At 46.5% G+C, this 16873-nt stretch overlaps 1 protein-coding gene across 4 annotated transcripts; it reads left to right on the top strand.

Moving 5' to 3' along the window:
- The first annotated feature begins 2793 nt into the window (after positions 1–2793).
- CUNH1orf116 (chromosome unknown C1orf116 homolog) lies at positions 2794–14816 on the top strand. Of its 4 annotated transcripts, XM_045841357.1 has the most exons (5): positions 2893–3017; positions 4045–4106; positions 8079–8264; positions 10619–10796; positions 12043–14816. In XM_045841357.1, exons 3-5 carry the CDS (start codon positions 8160–8162, stop codon positions 13578–13580), a joined length of 1821 nt encoding a protein of 606 aa, XP_045697313.1. In that variant the 5' UTR covers positions 2893–3017; positions 4045–4106; positions 8079–8159; the 3' UTR covers positions 13581–14816. The 4 variants fall into 4 exon arrangements, with proteins under 4 accessions (XP_045697315.1, XP_045697314.1, XP_045697313.1 ...); XM_045841359.1 differs by lacking the exons at positions 2893–3017; positions 4045–4106 and adding an exon at positions 2794–2884; XM_045841358.1 differs by lacking the exon at positions 4045–4106 and having other exon boundaries at positions 2880–3017.
- The last annotated feature ends 2057 nt before the right edge of the window (positions 14817–16873 follow it).

The following is a 16873-nucleotide window of genomic DNA, read 5'->3' as shown; positions in this document are numbered from 1 at the left end:
CCAGCATACTGTAGCATGCCAATACCATGAACATAGTGGGTGCCCTGTATTTCTTAGGGATGATAATAATACATGTTCAGAGTAACTTCCTTTTTCCTTTATTAAAAAAAGAAGGAGAAAGACACTAATAGAATGTGACTATAATGTGACTGAATAAGTATCATTAATGGTTGGAATGGAGGTCCACAGCTATTCTGCAGAGAGCTCAACTTTATAAGGTGTCCAAAGAGGAAAGATTGACCAATGACTGTCTGTGGTATATTTTGGTTTTGAAGTTGTGTATGTGTGCAGAAGTGTGCTTGCGTGGGGGAAGTGAGATGCGTCACTGAGAGGCTGTACAGAGAAAGGACATAGTAAACTAGTCTCTGACCATCGAGGAGATGACTGCAGCATGGCAGCATGCCGGCGTGGAGAAGGAGTGAGGACACTGAGTCAGGTGAGCTGGACTGTAACTGGATTGCAGAGAGGCAGGTCATCAAACAGGAATTCGTACACAAAGAGCAATGACATGCACTCCTCCTCAAAGGATGCCCTGCATCATCAACCAGGAAGCCTTAGTCTTTCAGATATTTCTGATTTGGGGAGTTGTCTTCTTCCCCTAGTCCAGGCCTCCTTCCCAATTCTCTTGGAACGTTAGAAACTTGGCATTTTTCCAAGAAAGCAAAGCAAAAACAAGAAAGATTCCAGGGTAAAACATTTAAAGACATGGAGAATAAAAAACCCAAAATTCATGATAGTGATTTATTTCACCTGGGGTGTATATGTGTTTTAAGGGGGCAGGAGAGAAGGGAGGGGTGAAGCTTGTACATACTTTCAACTGCTGTGTTCACGTCCTAGTTCTCGAACTGGGGGTTGGATACAGTGGTATTTGTATTTGTATTGCCGGGTATCTGAGATATTTCACAATTTTCAAAAAGAGATGTCTAAAAGGAAAGAGAAACAGAAAGATCATTTTGTCTATGCCCCTACTTCTACCTAGTAAAAGCCAGGAGCTCTTCTTAATTATCCCAATTTTATTATAAACTGAAAAAACTGTGTCTGTTCACAAACAAAACTATGCCTACTATCATCTTTGAGGTTAATGCTCATATGCCAATTCTTTTTTTTTTTTTTTTTTTTAGCAAATGTTCAAATTACACACCTGTGAAGCTGAATCAACTTCAGTGACTTCATCCATGGGTGTAACTCTAGTTGCATTGAACACTTGGTTAGGAGATGCCTTCTTGCTTTGTTAATACTATGACATCATACATGTTTGAATGGCACATCAGGAAGAGAGGTCATTGCTCTTAAATGCTCGGTCAGCTCTGGTATCCATATGCTGCTGCTAGGTTACTGGTTTGGGCTTCCTCAAACTTCCTTCCTCCTCACTAGTCCTGCCCTGCCTCTTCTCTACTTTGGCCCCTGGATCATTGCACTTCTTATTTCCTAACCAGCTATGATCACAGAAAGAGAAAACATAAAAGCCATGTGTCATCTGGTTATATAAGACATGAATAGCTCTAAGACAGAAATGAGATGAGAAAGGATGAATCTAATGGCTAGAATCAGACCTGCAAATTATCTTCACATTTCATGTTTCCTCTTAGGATTTTCTCCTAAATATAGGCTGACTGGCATCATGCTAATACACGGCAAGTTTGATGATGTCATAGTGCCTAAATTGAAATCTCTGCTCTCCCACCTAGCTCTGTGATCTTGAGCAAGTTATTTAACCTCCCTGTAAAATTTGGATATTAATAGTGTCTACCTTTTGAAGCTGAAATAAAGATTAAATGAAATGATGGATGAAAATTCTTAACACAACATAATACCCAGTGCACAGCCAGAGCTTAATAAATGTTGGCAGTTGTCATGTACATTAATTTTAGTTTTTTCTTTCTGCACTTTTGATATTGAGGAGAACCTGTAATTAGGAAAACTCAGCTTCCAGGCCAAAAGTCAGATCTGGTAAAACTGGCCTCCACACCTGGAGGGAGATTTCTTCCTGAAAGCATTAGATTCTTCCACTCACACTGTTCTCCCTCCTCTCTTCAGGTTAACTACAGGTGCCAAAAATCTGCTATGGAAGGAGACAGGAGTTGCTAAACTGGTTGGTAGCTTATTTTGTTTTTATTTATTAATATTTACTGCTACCTTCCATCAACAGCTTACAAACTAGAGATCCAAATGACACTGAGCATGTTCCCTCCTTCAGTGCTGTCCAGTCACTTTTCATCAGGGACCTCCCAGGGGAGAAGACGGTTTCGTTTCCCCCAGAAATAAATGTGGCCAAGAACGTCCCTGACAAACTGACGGGTGTGGTGGGGGGGGGGGGGGTAGGGGGGAGGTAAGGGTGCATCATCTCTAGAGACTTGATACATCTCCTTCAGCAGTCCTGAGTGGAGTTTGAAGCATTATGAGCTTCTAGCAAAAGGCTTAAGAATGAAAGTGATTCTGAAAGATTAGAAAAGCCATTAACAAAACTGGCCCCTGAGAATTTTAACTTGGAGAATTCAGGGGAATGCTTAGTTTCAAGTGGAAGAGGGCAGCATTAGATAGAAAACCAAGTTTCAAATACACATTAAAAAGCATACTATCCAATGGACTGTGTTTCTTCACATGACGAGTGAAAAATAGTTTGCCTACTCCATCCCTGCAGACTCTCCTTTCCTAGCCTCAGCCCAAAGCAGTCCCTCCTCCTTCCAGTTCTCCTTTTTCCAAAGACTCTTTATTGGCTCTAAATCGGGGGAGGGATGGCAAGAGATGATTGGCTAAGTGAGAACAGCAGCGCCCTCCCTGAAGAAACAGCTGGAATGAGAAGTAGGGAAGGAAGGCTGGGATTGGCTGAGAGTCAGTGGCAGGGTGGAGTGAGCCAGCACAGAAGAAGCATTTACCTGTCCAGGTAAGTCAGGAAGAGGTCAAAGGAAGAAAACTATAGGAGGCAGGGGAAGCAGTCTCTGTCTCCCTGTCTCCATTTCTGCCCTTTGAAATATAGGGGTATTTCTTTCCTCGCTTCAGCCCCCCACCCAGTGAAGGTGAGTTCATCGCTAACCAGCTACTGCTTATTCTGTAGAAAGGTGGGGTGGGGAGGGCACGTGGGGCTGCTTTGTGGGAATTCAGAACTACAGGACTGTGGGGAGCTCTGTACACCCCAGCTGGGGGGCTTTCCTGTCTGTTCCTCAACTCTCACAGGCCAATCAGGGATCAGAAAAGGTTGGATTGAAATGCTTTTGTGGAGGCGAGGGCTAGAATGCCTTTTTCTTTTAATCTGCCTATTTAGGTTGGATAAGCATATTGTGCAGACACAAGGAGGGAAAATAGCTTTGTTTTGGAAATTTCCATCTCTGAGTAATTCAAACTGAGTTGTGACTTTGGATGAGAATAGTTGGAGTACAGAAGTCTTCTCACCCAGGGAAGAAGGGTGGCTTTCCATTGCATTTCTAACAGGAAATTCTCCTATGGTTTTATCAAGTTTTCACCTATCTTTATTTAAATAAAGGGTGCGGTGTGTGTGTGTGTGTGTGTGTTCAATCATGGCAATGTGATAATGGCAATGTGTAAGGTGTAAGCACCTCTGTAAAGGGTATGAGGTTTGGCTACATTGGGAAACCTCCAGCTCAGGCTACCAGCTCATCTCTGGAAAACTCACGGATAATCTAGTTGTAGAGTCCAGTTTATTTGGGTTCAGCTCAACTAATTTTCTGATTTTACCTGCTAATAGGCATAGAGACTGGCAAACAGAAAGCTACCTGGCTGTGCTGGGACCTCCCCCACATTAATATTTCATGGTAGCATGTTGACTCCGGTAGAAGTTCTGAGTGGAGCTTAGGTCAGAGGAGCGTGGCAGTGTGCACCGAGAGGGGAACCAGACCAGGGCAGTGGTTTTGTTTATTTTCTGTCAGGGGCCCCGGTTGGCAATATGTTTGGCAGGTTCACCTACACAAGGAAGCTGGATGTAGACATCAAGCCTGAATAGTAAGTCAGCCCTCTCCACTTACCACCTAGGGGAATTAACACTCTGGCCTGTAACTTTGCCTCTTTTCCTCCTTTGTCCTGCTGCAGGAAAGAGGGAAAGGGGAGACCCCAGAGCCAGGCTCCCAGGGCCCGAAACACACAAGCTCTGAGTGAGTATACAGGGTTGGCATATACATGTGGGTACACAGTGGTTGTGAGTTTGCAAGACACAGAATTTATTTTTGTATTATTATTTAGTAACTGTTGTACAATTTTCCATATGAACAACTGTAAACCCACTTTTGCCAACCCTTGTATTAGGTTTCCAGTCCTGACAACTGGAGCTTTAGGCTTTAGCTCAGTCCACACCACAGAACCAGCCCACCAAAATCACCGACTGAGGGTTGTCATAGGTGGTGAACTTGTCAGCAATAAAGACAGCCTGCAGTATCGAACAAAGCTCTTTTGTGCAGAGAATATTTCTACCAACCCCTTCCCTCAACATTGTGCTGAAAAGGGAGATTACAGTGTTGCCTTAACACACACACAAACTTACTTGCCCGTGTGCTCTTGAAGAGGGTGGCACACACAGGGCAACTTGGAGTCTCCCTGGCAGTTTTCTTGGGATGTTCTCCAGCCTGAGGCACATTTCTGGGTAGTCAGCGAAAAGTGCAGATGCCTAGTCTGAGAGAAATAGGCAAACTTGACTACTAGGGAGATAGGCTGAGCTCTTAGAGGATATGGGGGTGGGCTCATGGGAGCAGTCTATTTAGAAAGTTTAGAGAAACCAAACTGGCATGGGGCTGAAGCCTTCTCCCCACCCACCCTCTCCAGATGCCTGAATTCCACACGCTATTTATTTACTCTCCTCTAAGGCTTGGCAGGCATTAGTGGAGTAGTTAATATTTAACGTGCCTTTGCAGGCCCTGACTGTAGGCTGTGCACATTTCCTAGCCCATTCCCTCCTCCCCTCAAGGCCTCCAAAGAGGTCAAGGGTTAAAAGATACCAAACTCTCACCTGAGTGTTTTGCTTGTTTCTCAGGCTTCTTATCAGGTTGAAATGCCTGAGGTTTCGATGGTTGCCCTGAAATAGCAACCTGGTTTCAGGGTTGTAAAGTTGGTGGAAGGAAATGCAGCATCCAGATCAGACCACACTGGTGAGGGAGGGTGGAGGTGGGGAGTTAAGACTTGTTCACAGTTCAGACTCTTTGTGTCAGAAAACAAGGTGTGGAGACAAGGTGCAAGCATTTTAGGGCTCATTCAGCTTTGGTTTCTGGTTCAGATTCATCTCTGCAGTGGTTATGTAGTGCCTGATGGTATGATTGTCAGTGGCACTTGGTGTGATTTCTTTACTCTGAAATGTCTGTTGTTGGGGCAAAACCTGTCCTGGAAGCATAAAGCTGAACTAAATAATGTACAGGGGTTAGGGGGTAAGTTAGGAGACGGGTAACTATTTATTTCAGTGATTCGTCAGGGGTGGCCCATGACCGTTCTTTTGGTGCATGGCTCTCTTGCATCTGGATAGTTGGAGACGCCCTCTGGAGGGCCAGGGCCCACAGGCTGCCCTGCATGTGCAGTTATAGGTCATTCCCTCCTTCTCTTACGGAGGGGAAGTGGGAAGAGCTCCAGCTTTCCAACCTGTCAAATGAAAATGTCCCATCCTGCCTAAGTTACCAGGTTATTTTAAAGATCTAACCAGCATATCTAAAGCACTTTATAAGTTACACCATGCTATGTTTTCTGAAGCAGTGCTATTCATATTGTTTCTACCTCTTCCAGCTGTTTCAGGCCACCCTGGTTTTGAAAAGAAAGTGTAATAGGCACTCTGAGAGGAAGGATAGGCTAGCAAACAACCATAAAGGCTGAAGTGTACTTGGAAGAACACGGGTAGTAATTTTCTCTGAAAGGAAGAGGCAGTGTCCTCTCACCTATTCACAGAGAATATTGTGTTAATTACAGTGAGCCACTTGTAATATTTACTGCCCCAGTTTTACAGATAAGAAAACTGGAGCCAAAAACTAGACCCTTGGATGTGCACTGGCTTCTTGGAAACAGTGCATGCCCCATGCCTGTTAGTTTAACTGAAAGCATTGCCCAAATTCCACTGAGCCATACATTCTCTGAGAAATAAAATATTTTAGAAAGAGTTTATAGTAATAGGGTAGAAGCCAAAAAAGAGGTCTTTCAATAGCTCAACTCAAAAAAACACTAGAATGGATGGCGACCTTATTCATCTAGCATTTTTTGAGCAGCTCCTGTGTGCCTAGGCTGATGAGAGATGGGTCCCCTTTGCCGCAATGGCCTCAATCCTGTGGAATGTCAACAATGAATTAGTACTTTCTGCACCTAGACAGTCATCTATGGAGTGTGAGCCGAGGCGACTGAACTTCATTCACATGATTTCTCATGTTTCCGTTTCTTTGATTTTCTGCATATTGGGAAACTAACCTCATGAAGGAAACCCAAGGTCTGGGGTTTCCTTGATAACTTATGCCCATGATAACTTATCATTGGACATCTTTGTCATCTCTGTCCCTTCTAGTTCCTCTCTATCTCCTGAAAGGCTTTGGACCCTCATAAACTACATGCGTCATTAGGGATCTTCCTTCTTCATTTCCCATTGCCCTGCCTCTCCCTACCTGCTCCACCTGAGGGCCTTCTCCCAAGAAGGAGAGGAGCTCTGTGACGCCTTGTGCTTGTCAGCTCTACAGAGCTGGTGGGCTGACTCACCCAGCACAGTCCAAACCTGACTTTGGCATTGGGAGCTGTCATTGGCAAAGGGACAACCAGACCTGGAATCTAAATCCCAAGTCCCAAGGTCTCAGATAGAACACATTTTCTTAGGACAATTTACCTAGTGTTGGAAGGGTAGAAAAGATGGTAGAAAATGAGGTCTAGTGTTTTGCAGAAAATATGGATTCAGAATCAGACTGTATTCTATGTTATGTATTCTACTTCTCCACCAACTCTCCATTTGGCCTGTCTCTTGATCTTTATTCTTTTAGAATTTCATTTTCCCATGGGAGAGTCACCCTGGCCTTTCCAGCTCTGCTGGAGTGTTTCCACACACAGGCATGTGAAAGTCCTTGTGATTTTTGGAAGGAAGATGGCACTGCCTTCCTTTGCTATTACCATTGGTGCAATGAACTTGAAACTTTCTTTTCCCTAGGAGTTGGAGGTGGGAGGAAGCTACGTAAGACATTGCTCTTGTTCATTTGACAGATGTTAGGGACCCACATTGCAAAAGGTTCAGCAATGGAGGGGCTGACACACAGTAGGGGAATTGGGTTCGTGCCAACCACTCTAGGTACTATGCATGTGTGTCCCAGGCTAGGGAGATAATGGTGGCTGTGGTGGTGGCTGTTGTAGTGATGTTGGTGATGTTGACTGTGATAGCAGCTAACAATTGGGCCATGCACTGCACAAGTGTTTTATGTGGAGAATTTTGTTATATCTTCAGAACAACCCTATGAAGTAGGTGCTATTTAGGGCCCTGTTCCTTCTTTCGAGCCTATAGTCTCCCATTTAACCCAGACCCCTCTTTTCTAAACTCTTGTTTCCTTTAATTCAATTTATTTTGATTCTAGATGGAATTTTGTCTTTTTCTTATTATAAGAACAGTAGTAGTTTATTCATTAAGTATTTGAGTATTTATTACCAGCTAAATTGCACTGCTCTCATTCAATCCTTACATTAACCCTATTTAATGAGGAAAAACAAACTCAGAGTAATTTGCCTCCAGTCACATAACTGTAAATGGCTAAATTGTGATTTGAACCCAGATCCAACTACCTCCAGAATCCAAGCTATTAACTCCTGTAATGTCTATTGTACATAGTAATGAGAACATAGGGTAAACTCCCTACTTCAGAGGAAAAGGTAACTAAAGGAATTGATGGGGTTTCCTTTCTGACTAGACTGCTTCTCCACCACCCAAGTCCGTCCTTCTGCATGTATGTGAGCCAGCTTATGTGTCCTTCCATGCAGGCTGGGGCGTTTGTGTTTGGGTAATGTCTGTCCATGGCCCCTTCTAGCTCTTTGCTTGCTTGGTGTCCCTGCCACCATGCTGCTCCAGGGCCTGGGCAGAGCCTTGCCAGAGCCCGGCCTCGGCTCACACATGGCTTTGATTCTTTTCTTTTCAGGCCCAGCTTGGGACATTCTTCGTTTCCCTTCACTTCCCCTCTGGGAGCCCCTTTCACCGTCCCTGCACCTTGTTTCTGGCAATGCCCGAGAGGGAGCTGTGGCCAGAGGGGCCTGGCTCAGAACCCGTGACCCGCGTCAGCAGCTGGAACAGCATGACGAGCACCACCTCCACCCGCTCTGGATCTGTACGTACTCTCTGTCCTGCAGCCTGGCCCGCTCTCCGCACACCTGCCCTGCCCTGTCCCACCCTGCCCACAACCAACCTGTCTCACTGCTCTTTCTCTTTCATCTTGCTTGTCAGGGAGTGAGTCATACCAATTGATGCTTTCTGTCTCTGAGTCACCCCTGGTTCCATAGAAAATAGGGTGGGACTACCCCAGGGTGCAATAGGACAAATGAGACTTTTTTAGTTTTCATAAGGTTGGGGGTCTGAGTGGAGGTGAGAGAGCAGGCCAGTAATCTGAGGCCATGGTAGAAACTAGAATGTAGACCCTTGTAGCACATGGATTCCCAAGGTTCTCTGCAATTAGCAGCATTACTTCAGTCTTTAAAAAGATCGAAGAGAATAGAGTAATTAAGAGCCTGGGTTCTAGAGCCAAAAGGATCTGGGTTCCCTAGTATAAGCTCTATGGCCTTGGGCAAATTACTTAATTTCTATAAGCTTTCATCTCCTTAGTTTTAAAATGGAGATAATAATAAAACTGAATCCATAGGGATCTTAGGGGGAAGTAAATGAAACACATAAAAGCATTTAGCACATGCCTGTATGTAGAAGAGAAATGGTCTGTCTGTGAACAGAGATTGAGACTGTTGCAAAGTCAGATATGTTTAACTATTTGTGAGTGGCACATAATACATTGTAATTTTTCTGGGCATGAATTTAAATCTTAATTGTTGTATGGCTGGTGTGAAAGAGTAAATCTGCCTTGTGTCCAAATGTAAGCATTCCTTTCTTGTTGGGATTCATCACGCACATAATTATGCCTGAGAATTTATATTGTATTGCTTTATATAATCTAGACGTATTTGAAAAATTAAGAATTATAAGGGTCTCTACCATGTGTCAAAGATGTTTAATATAATGGGTGAGTTTTGATATGTAAAAATGGATTAGAAAAAGTAGCACAGACACAAACACACAAAACCCAAAGTGCAGGCAATCTGTATATGATTTCTTCCTGACAGAGCCATCTTTTTGCTTCTGTTAGGCTGAAGCCAGTATGAATAGTTAGATACCACTGGACACAGAGTACGACCAGGATTGAAGGTTTTCAGAGAGAACTGTCCACAAAGGAGAAATTCAGAGCTGGCTTATCTTGGGCAAGGCTGTTTTAGGTAGAAGACGGCAGTAAAGAAGATCTTTGTTCAGAGAACCCCTGGCACTGGCTTCAGGGCCTCCAAGGGCTGTGTTTGGGGCGTCCCTTAAAATGTAGGCCCCACAGTCAGCTGACAGACGGCTCTTTAAGGAGTCTGGGGACTGGAAGGGTTACTTCAACAGCCATCTTCCCTCTGCCCAGGATATTTTTAGAGTTATCCCAAAGTCTCTCCTGGCCATCTGAGTAGGTCTGGAGAATATACAACTCTGAAGTTTCTCAAATATTAGGGGGAAGCAGGAAGATGCCAGGAAGGGACTCTAGCCAAATCTCATATATCCCCATTTACCCTTTTTGGACTTCCCTTCAACCTTCTCACTTGGAGAGTGACTGTTCCATGGATCTTCCTGGTCTTCTAGAGCATGGGCAGCAACCATCCAAAATGACCACGACATTTTTTCCACATATTCCTATGGCCTTTCTCATAATTAAAATTATCTATTTAATACCTACTTAATATTTAATACTAAATTGCTTTCTCCTCCCCCATACTCATCCAGTTTCTTTACCCTGCCCCCTTAAGTTAATATTTGCTTAAGAAGTGCACACTTATTTGAATGTCAGCAGAGCCAAATGCCATCAAGAAAGTAAATACACAAGGGAAAAAATCCTATATGGAATGCATTTCACAGTCAAGTATAAATTATTTAGTAAATTTGTCTGTGGCTAGTCATAGCCCTGTTCCCACTGGCCTGGCAGCCAGCAGTTGGCTGTACTTCCTGTTTGCCCTTGTACTGTCCTTGACATGACAGATTAAGGGTGCAGAAGTACTTTGAAAAGTTGAAAACACTACCATTCAAACTGAAGGTCAAATCTTTATGTCACTCATATAAATTAGAGCTAAATCAGAGACACCAAGTGAAATATTCGACACAGGTCACACAGAGAAATTGGAAGTAGAACCCAGGACTGCCAAAGAAAGGCCACTTGCCATTTGTCTGCCCAGCTACCAGAGCTGGCTGCTAGTAAGAAAACAGTCTCTGCCCTGCCTGGTGGCTGCAGTTTCAGGAAGCAGCTCCAGCAGGTTTGCAGAGTAGCATGGTGGAAAGGTTTCCAGCTCTTCAGCATTCCTTCCCCAACTCAGGGTGGTGCTCAGGCCCCGCCAGTTTCTGGCGAGCTCCCTCTCACAGCTCCCTTCTCCTCTGCTTCCTCCTCTCCTCACTCAGAGTGACAGCAGCTACGACTTCCTATCCGCTGAAGAGAAGGAGTGTTTGCTCTTCCTGGAGGAGACCATTGGCTCATTGGACACTGAGGCTGACAGTGGACTGTCCACTGACGAGTCCGAACAAGCCACAACTCCCCAAAGTCCCCGAGCACTGCCCAAAATCCAGCCTGCTCCCCAGGGTAAGAGAGACAGTCTGGGGTAGCACCTCTAGTGAAACCCAGAAAATCTGAACATCCTTCTGTCCACTTTCCACTGTTTGCTCTTTGCTCTACGGGACACAGGCAGAAGAAAGAATGATCACACCCCTTTCCACACTCCAGGCTAGAATAAAGCCTTGTCCCTGGAGGGAAGGAGGAACTGCTGACAAGCCAGCTTCCTATGTCTTTCTAAATGTATCAGAGGCCTGGGTGCAATAGGGGTTTGATCCACTCATGGAGAAAATTCTAAATAGATATAACGACAGAGGTGAGAGAGGGGTGGATGGTTGGCTCTGAAGAGACTGAGTCAGTCTTGGGAGCTAATCTGGATGACCCAGAGGCTGAGGCTGCAGGAGATAAGAAGAGGGGAGGGCTCCCTTAGCTTGGGTGGGTGGCACCTTGAGCCTCTTGTGAGAGAGAATGTGGAGAGCCAGCAGTGTAGACTCAGTAGAAAGGGGTCAGGGTAGCACATGCGTGTGGGGCCATATGTTCAGGTGAGAGGGGCGGCACTTTATTCCTGAGGAGAGTCCCACTGGTATCAAGGCTGGAATCATTTATTTGTTCATTTAGTAAATATTTATGGATAATGTATTAGACCCTCCCTGAAGACAGAGCAGTAAATGGGGCCATGGAACCTCATTGCCACCTAAGATTAATTTCCTGGCCCAGTGAACCTGACACCCTTGACTAGCTCCCTGGAAGGAAAGGGCCCATGTCACTGTCTGGTGTGGGGACAGCTTGGGCCATTGCAGAATGATCCAGGTACTTTTAGAAAGGGAAGGTGGAGGAAGGTGGAAGCCTGGTCAAATCAAAAGCAAACCACCCGTTTATGCTGTTCATGTTCAATGCTCTCATTGGACTCAGTTACCTGGCAGCTCCAAGGCAGCTAGAGGGATTGTCCTGAACCCTTCCCAACCCTAGAGCCTCTGTAAAGGAAGAGCCTGGGTCAAGGACATGGAAGGATCTGGATCTGCCCTTTCCACAGATGGCCTTCCCCAGCTGTCATGAAAAATTAATCTTTGGATGAAGGGAATCTGCTAGTATTGATCCATTAGTCTAAATGATATCCAGATAAGAGTGCTGCCCCTTTAAGAGCAAAGAAACAGCAAAAACAAAACCCATCTATGCAAACTACAGATCAGAGTTCAGGAAATATTTGCTTTTCCCTTGGCAGTAGAGTTCTCACCTCTGTCCTTTCTTCTTTGCCCATTCTCTCGGACTCTCACAGGACATCCAAAGGAGGTTTTTGTTCAGCAAAGACTAGAGCCAAGGAGAGCGACTCAGTCCAGCTCACCGCATCTGCCTGAACCCCAAAGCCCAGGCTTCAGATCCGGCTCCTACAGCCTCCCCAGAAATATCCATATCGGTAGGAACCAGAACCTCAGGAAAAGCACCACCCAGACTAATAGCCACCTCCCAGGGAAACCTGAGAAGCTCATTCCAGACCCTGAGAAAGAGCAGGTCAGCCAGAGCAGTGAGCCCATCCAGGCTCCGGCCGCCCACCAGGAGGCTGCCCTTGATTTGGACACAGCTCTCATCCCCCCACCAGAGGCTTTCCGGGACGCCCAGCCAGAGCAGGGTGGGGAAGACAGCCCACTTAAAGGACCCGTGGAGAAGAACCCCACACCCCAGCTCCACATGTCAATCAGCCCCCAGAAGAGAAAGGAGACTTCTTCAGAGGCCATGTCCCAAAAATCCAATGAGAAAGGCTCAGTGGGGGCACCAGGACAACCTCGGCCTCCTCCTGCTGTTTCATCTCAGAGTGCTAGAGCTGCAGATGCTCCCATCTCATCAGGGGGCGATCCAAGTACCCAGCTGGCTCCCCTCACAACACCTAAGCCCCGGAGGCTGCCACCTAATATTGTTCTTAAGAGCAGCCGAAGCAGTTTCCACACTGATCCCCAGAACTGGCTGTCGCGCCACTCTGAGGCTGCCCCTGGAGATTCTAGCCTGGCCTCCTCTTCCCTGCAAGAGCAAAGGAAAGCCCGCAAAGAAGCTCTGGAGAAGCTGGGGCTACCCCAGGACCAAGATGAACCCAGCGTCCACTTAAGTAAGCCCACCAGCTCTATCAGACTTAAGGGGACTTGTGCTCAGGCCCCTTCCCCAGCTCCAGCTTCAGCTTCTGCTCCGGCGCAGCCTGCAACTCAGGTCTCAGTAGCTGTGCCTGCTGCAGGGAAGGCTTCAGCTCCTGCTCCAACACGGGGAACTTCTCCAGTGAAAGCCCCAGCTCCTAGTCCAGCTCAGGGGTCTTCTACGGGGAAGGTTCCAGCAGCCAAATCCATACCAATTCCCAACTCTACGGCCTCAAGGGCAAATAGTACCCTGACTCAGCCAAAGCCAAACTCAGGGCTGACTCTCCAGGAGAGCAGCATCCCTGGCCTGAGACAGATGAACTTCAAGTCCAACACTCTGGAGCGTTCAGGTGTGGGGCTGAGTAGCTACCTCTCAACTGAGAAAGACCCCAGCCCCCAAACCAGCACCTCTCTGGGAAAAGACTCCTTCTTGAACAAGATCTCGCCCAATGTTTGGCGTAATTCCCGGCCCCGTCCTGCCTCTTTGGGCACCGGGAAGGACTTTGCAGGAATTCGGGTGAGCAAGTTGGCTGACCAGGAGCTGGAGCAGAGCTCCAAGCGCCTGTCTCACCAAGGACAGAGCTGTGACAAGCTGCCTCGACCCACCTGTGTCAGTGTCAAGATTTCCCCCAAAGGTATCTCTGATGAGCACAGAAGGGAGGCTCTGAAGAAGCTGGGACTGTTGAAGGAGTAAAAGTAGACACTGACCACCAGCACTGCCCGCACAACCTCCTCCCTGCCTCCTGTCAAACAAGAAGACACTCAAGCCTCCACCCCGGAGCCTTGCCCACCTCACTACTCAAGGGTTGAGCAGGGGTAGGCACCTCTCCAATGCTCTGCTTTCTGGGGTGAAGGGGAGACAGAGACTGCAGTCCAAGCCTACACTTATATTCAGGGTGGTTGTGCCAATGAGTACCTGCTCAACTCATCCTGAAGATGATTTCCACGTGTGTGTGTGTGTGTGTGTGTTAGACTGTATATATCACTGAAGCTATTTATATGACACATGGAGTCATTGCTCAGAGTTCTGCTCATATTGGTTAGAGTTCAGCCTAACCAAAACTGAGTGGAGGCGGTGGCTGAGCCTGGGAATCAAAGTCAAATGAGTCTGTGCTTGTGCCTGTGACATTGGGGACATGCAGCACCACCAGAAATGTGGGTCTCCCAGAATTCCTGCAATGGATGGAGACTGGCTCATACCTTCCTGGATTGCTCTCTTAGTTCTGGCCTTCTGGACAGGGGCCTGGGGCCAAGAGGCATTTGATTTGTTATCTCTTCACCTGCTGCCTTCTCACTGTTCCTGGTCCCAAGGATAGGACACATTCCTGTGATTAAAAACTCTCCATTGACTGAGAGCCCCAGAGCTCTTGTTGGTCTGAGGTCTGAGAAAGCAGGAAAAGTGTCCAAATGGCACACCTCCACTGGGGAGGGTCCTCGTCCATGGACTTGACAAATTCAATAATAAACCACAGTGGTTCCGGATTCTGTGACTTCTGCTTCCTGTCTCATTCTGCTCATGACTGACACCAGGGCAGGCCAACAGAGAGACAGACGGGAGCCTGAGCCCAGAGGCAGAGATGAACTGTTTCAGGCCCTGTCCATGCTGTTACATGTAGTAGCTTTTAACTTCCTCAGAGCCTATGGGAAATCAACCCAGTACATTCTCTGCTAGTTATTCATAGAATATCAGAGCTGGGAGGGGCCTTAGAGATGCTCAAACCCAACCCTGCTGGAGAAGGGAAGTGACTCATCCATGGTCACTGCCACTTAGTAGCTGAGCTGGGACCAGAGCTGGGCCCCTGGTCACCATTCCAGGCTGCATGCTACCTCCCTCAAGCAACACTTTTGTGCGTCCACACAGTGCCCCAAGAACCCTTCAAGATCCTAAAGTTTCTTCTGAAATATCAGAAATTAAATGTTATTCATGTCACATTTAGTGTGGCTTTTTATTTTATTTTTGGAAAGTAGCAATAGAGTAACTCATCAATAACACCAAATTTCCTGACCAAGTTATACAGCTTAAGAAAACACCAAAAGAAGTTGGCATGGGTGGGTAGTGTGAGCTTGTGAATACAAGCTTGGGGATCAGATAGAGCTAGATGTGACCCCTGCTTCCCCTTAGGAAATAAATGGTATTCATGGCTATGACCTGGTTGGAGTCCAGGAGCCCCAGGTGTGAGAGGCAGATAAAGGAGACTGTTGTTGGAATGGTGCCCTTTAGGTTGGCTGAACATTTTTGGGTTGTGTCCTTGGGAACCCAGCACTGTCAAAGCTCAGCATTTCTGAACATGACAAGGTTAAGGTAAGGACAACAAGTGGCTCGCTCCACCCTGTGACGGTATGTGGGGTGTGGGTGGGACAGTTTCTGTGTGCTCTCTCACACACACACACACCCAAAAGCCTGGTGCCTTAAGTCCTAGTCCTGAGTTGGAAGCTGATCTGTCACAGCTGACAGGAACTCCCACTACTGGCCATGCTGAGTCTTATTAGAGTCCCCAAAAGAGAAGTCCTCTTCCACAAGACTGAGTGGAAACGTTATATTGGGTTGAACTGCTTCATGAGTCTATTTCCAGACAACCTGAGGAACAATCACTTTATTTTTTATTAATTGCACTGATAAGTAGGGAAACTGAGGGCTAGCTGTAAAGTAAGACTTGGTAGGAATCTGGGGCTGTGACATCAGCAAGGCCGAAGGACATAGGTTGGTCAGGATTTAACAAAATCCCCACTCCCTGATAAAGGTAATTTCCCTCCAGGCCAGAGTTGCACACAGCCTGCCTTCCAGTCCTGCACTCTCATCCTAGCACCATGCCCACTTCCCCAGTTCTCTGAATTTGAGAGGCTCCCTTCCCTCATTATTTAAAGACACCATGTGTCCCATGTCCTCATCCTTCAAAGGGCATGTTTCTTTCTAAGGGTGGTCTTTGGGGTTCAGGAATAGAATAGTAAGTCCAAACCCAGTTGTCCTCATTTTGAAGAGGGGAAAAGGGACCTCAGTGAGGACACCTGCCATCCTGAGGGTGATGTTAGACCCACCTGTGGAATTTATCTTCCTCTGTATCAATGTAGGGTTGCTCTCCATTCAGCTTGAACTGACTGGGTGGGAGGTGAGAGTGTCCTCAGGGTTGTTCTTACCTCTTTTTGAGAGATTTTAAGAGTAAAGGCCAGTCATTTGATGTTTAAAAACCAAAGTGACGACTCTACTTCCACTTGAACTTATATCCCTGCTATGCTCATCTTGCTGCTGCTGGGAACAACCATCTGCTAAATACAGGAGCTGGCCTCTCAGCCTGGCATGTGGGGACTGTGCCCTCAGGTACATTGGCAGCTGCTCCTCTGAATCATCGCTCAGGTGCTACTCAGAGTTCTGCACTCTGTCTCAGTGAAGCAAGCCTACATGCTCTCCTACACAGAGGTTGGGGATGGGCCCAGGCATGGCTTAGGTGCCTCCCTTCACAGTGGGATATGCGGTCTGGCAGAGGCCTCCCTGTCACCTGGGTGTAGGCAGGTGTGCTGAAGTTGGTGTCTATTCCATGGAAGGAAGGGCAGGGGGAAGACTGCAGAGCAGGCCCTATTTGAAGTTATGGGTGAAGATATCAGTCTCCAATATGTGTAAATATGTGAGAGGAATAACTCTATCCTTTGATCCATGATCACACATGTAGGAAGCAAAAAATCATACACTATCCTAATGTGAAGCCATAGGCTCATAGACAAGAGGAGGTGGAGACCTGGGGCATGGGCAGGAAAAATCCTATTAATCTCAGTCAGAATCTAAGAAGGAATGTAGACAAAGTGCTCCCATGCTCTTTTCCTCATGTGAATGACTATGGAGTATATAGCCTTGGGCTCAGTTCAACCTCCATTATTTACCAACCAGGGAACCCTGGAACTTGCTGAACCTTGAAGTTCTCAGTCTGTAACATGGGGATGAACAGGTCATGTAAACTATGTAGAGTTCAGTGCTTGACACAGTGTAGATACTCC

This window comes from Phyllostomus hastatus, unplaced genomic scaffold (genome assembly GCF_019186645.2).
Source record: "Phyllostomus hastatus isolate PE091 unplaced genomic scaffold, TTU_PhHast_1.1 phas_contig_36, whole genome shotgun sequence".
NCBI classification, from domain to species: Eukaryota; Metazoa; Chordata; class Mammalia; order Chiroptera; family Phyllostomidae; genus Phyllostomus; species Phyllostomus hastatus.
The sequence above is the reverse complement of the archived record's forward strand: the minus strand, read 5'-3'. Positions and strand labels throughout refer to the sequence as shown.

What these genes read in the sequence shown, in the direction of transcription:
- CUNH1orf116 (XM_045841359.1), top strand. Translation starts at nt 8,160, where the DNA reads ATGCCCGAGAGGGAGCTGTGGCCAGAGGGGCCTGGCTCAGAACCCGTG. An exon ending in CCTCCACCCGCTCTGGATCT is followed by an intron (nt 8,265 to 10,618) that starts GTACGTACTCTC and finishes CTCCTCACTCAG; the next exon opens with AGTGACAGCAGCTACGACTT. An exon ending in AATCCAGCCTGCTCCCCAGG is followed by an intron (nt 10,797 to 12,042) that starts GTAAGAGAGACA and finishes GGACTCTCACAG; the next exon opens with GACATCCAAAGGAGGTTTTT.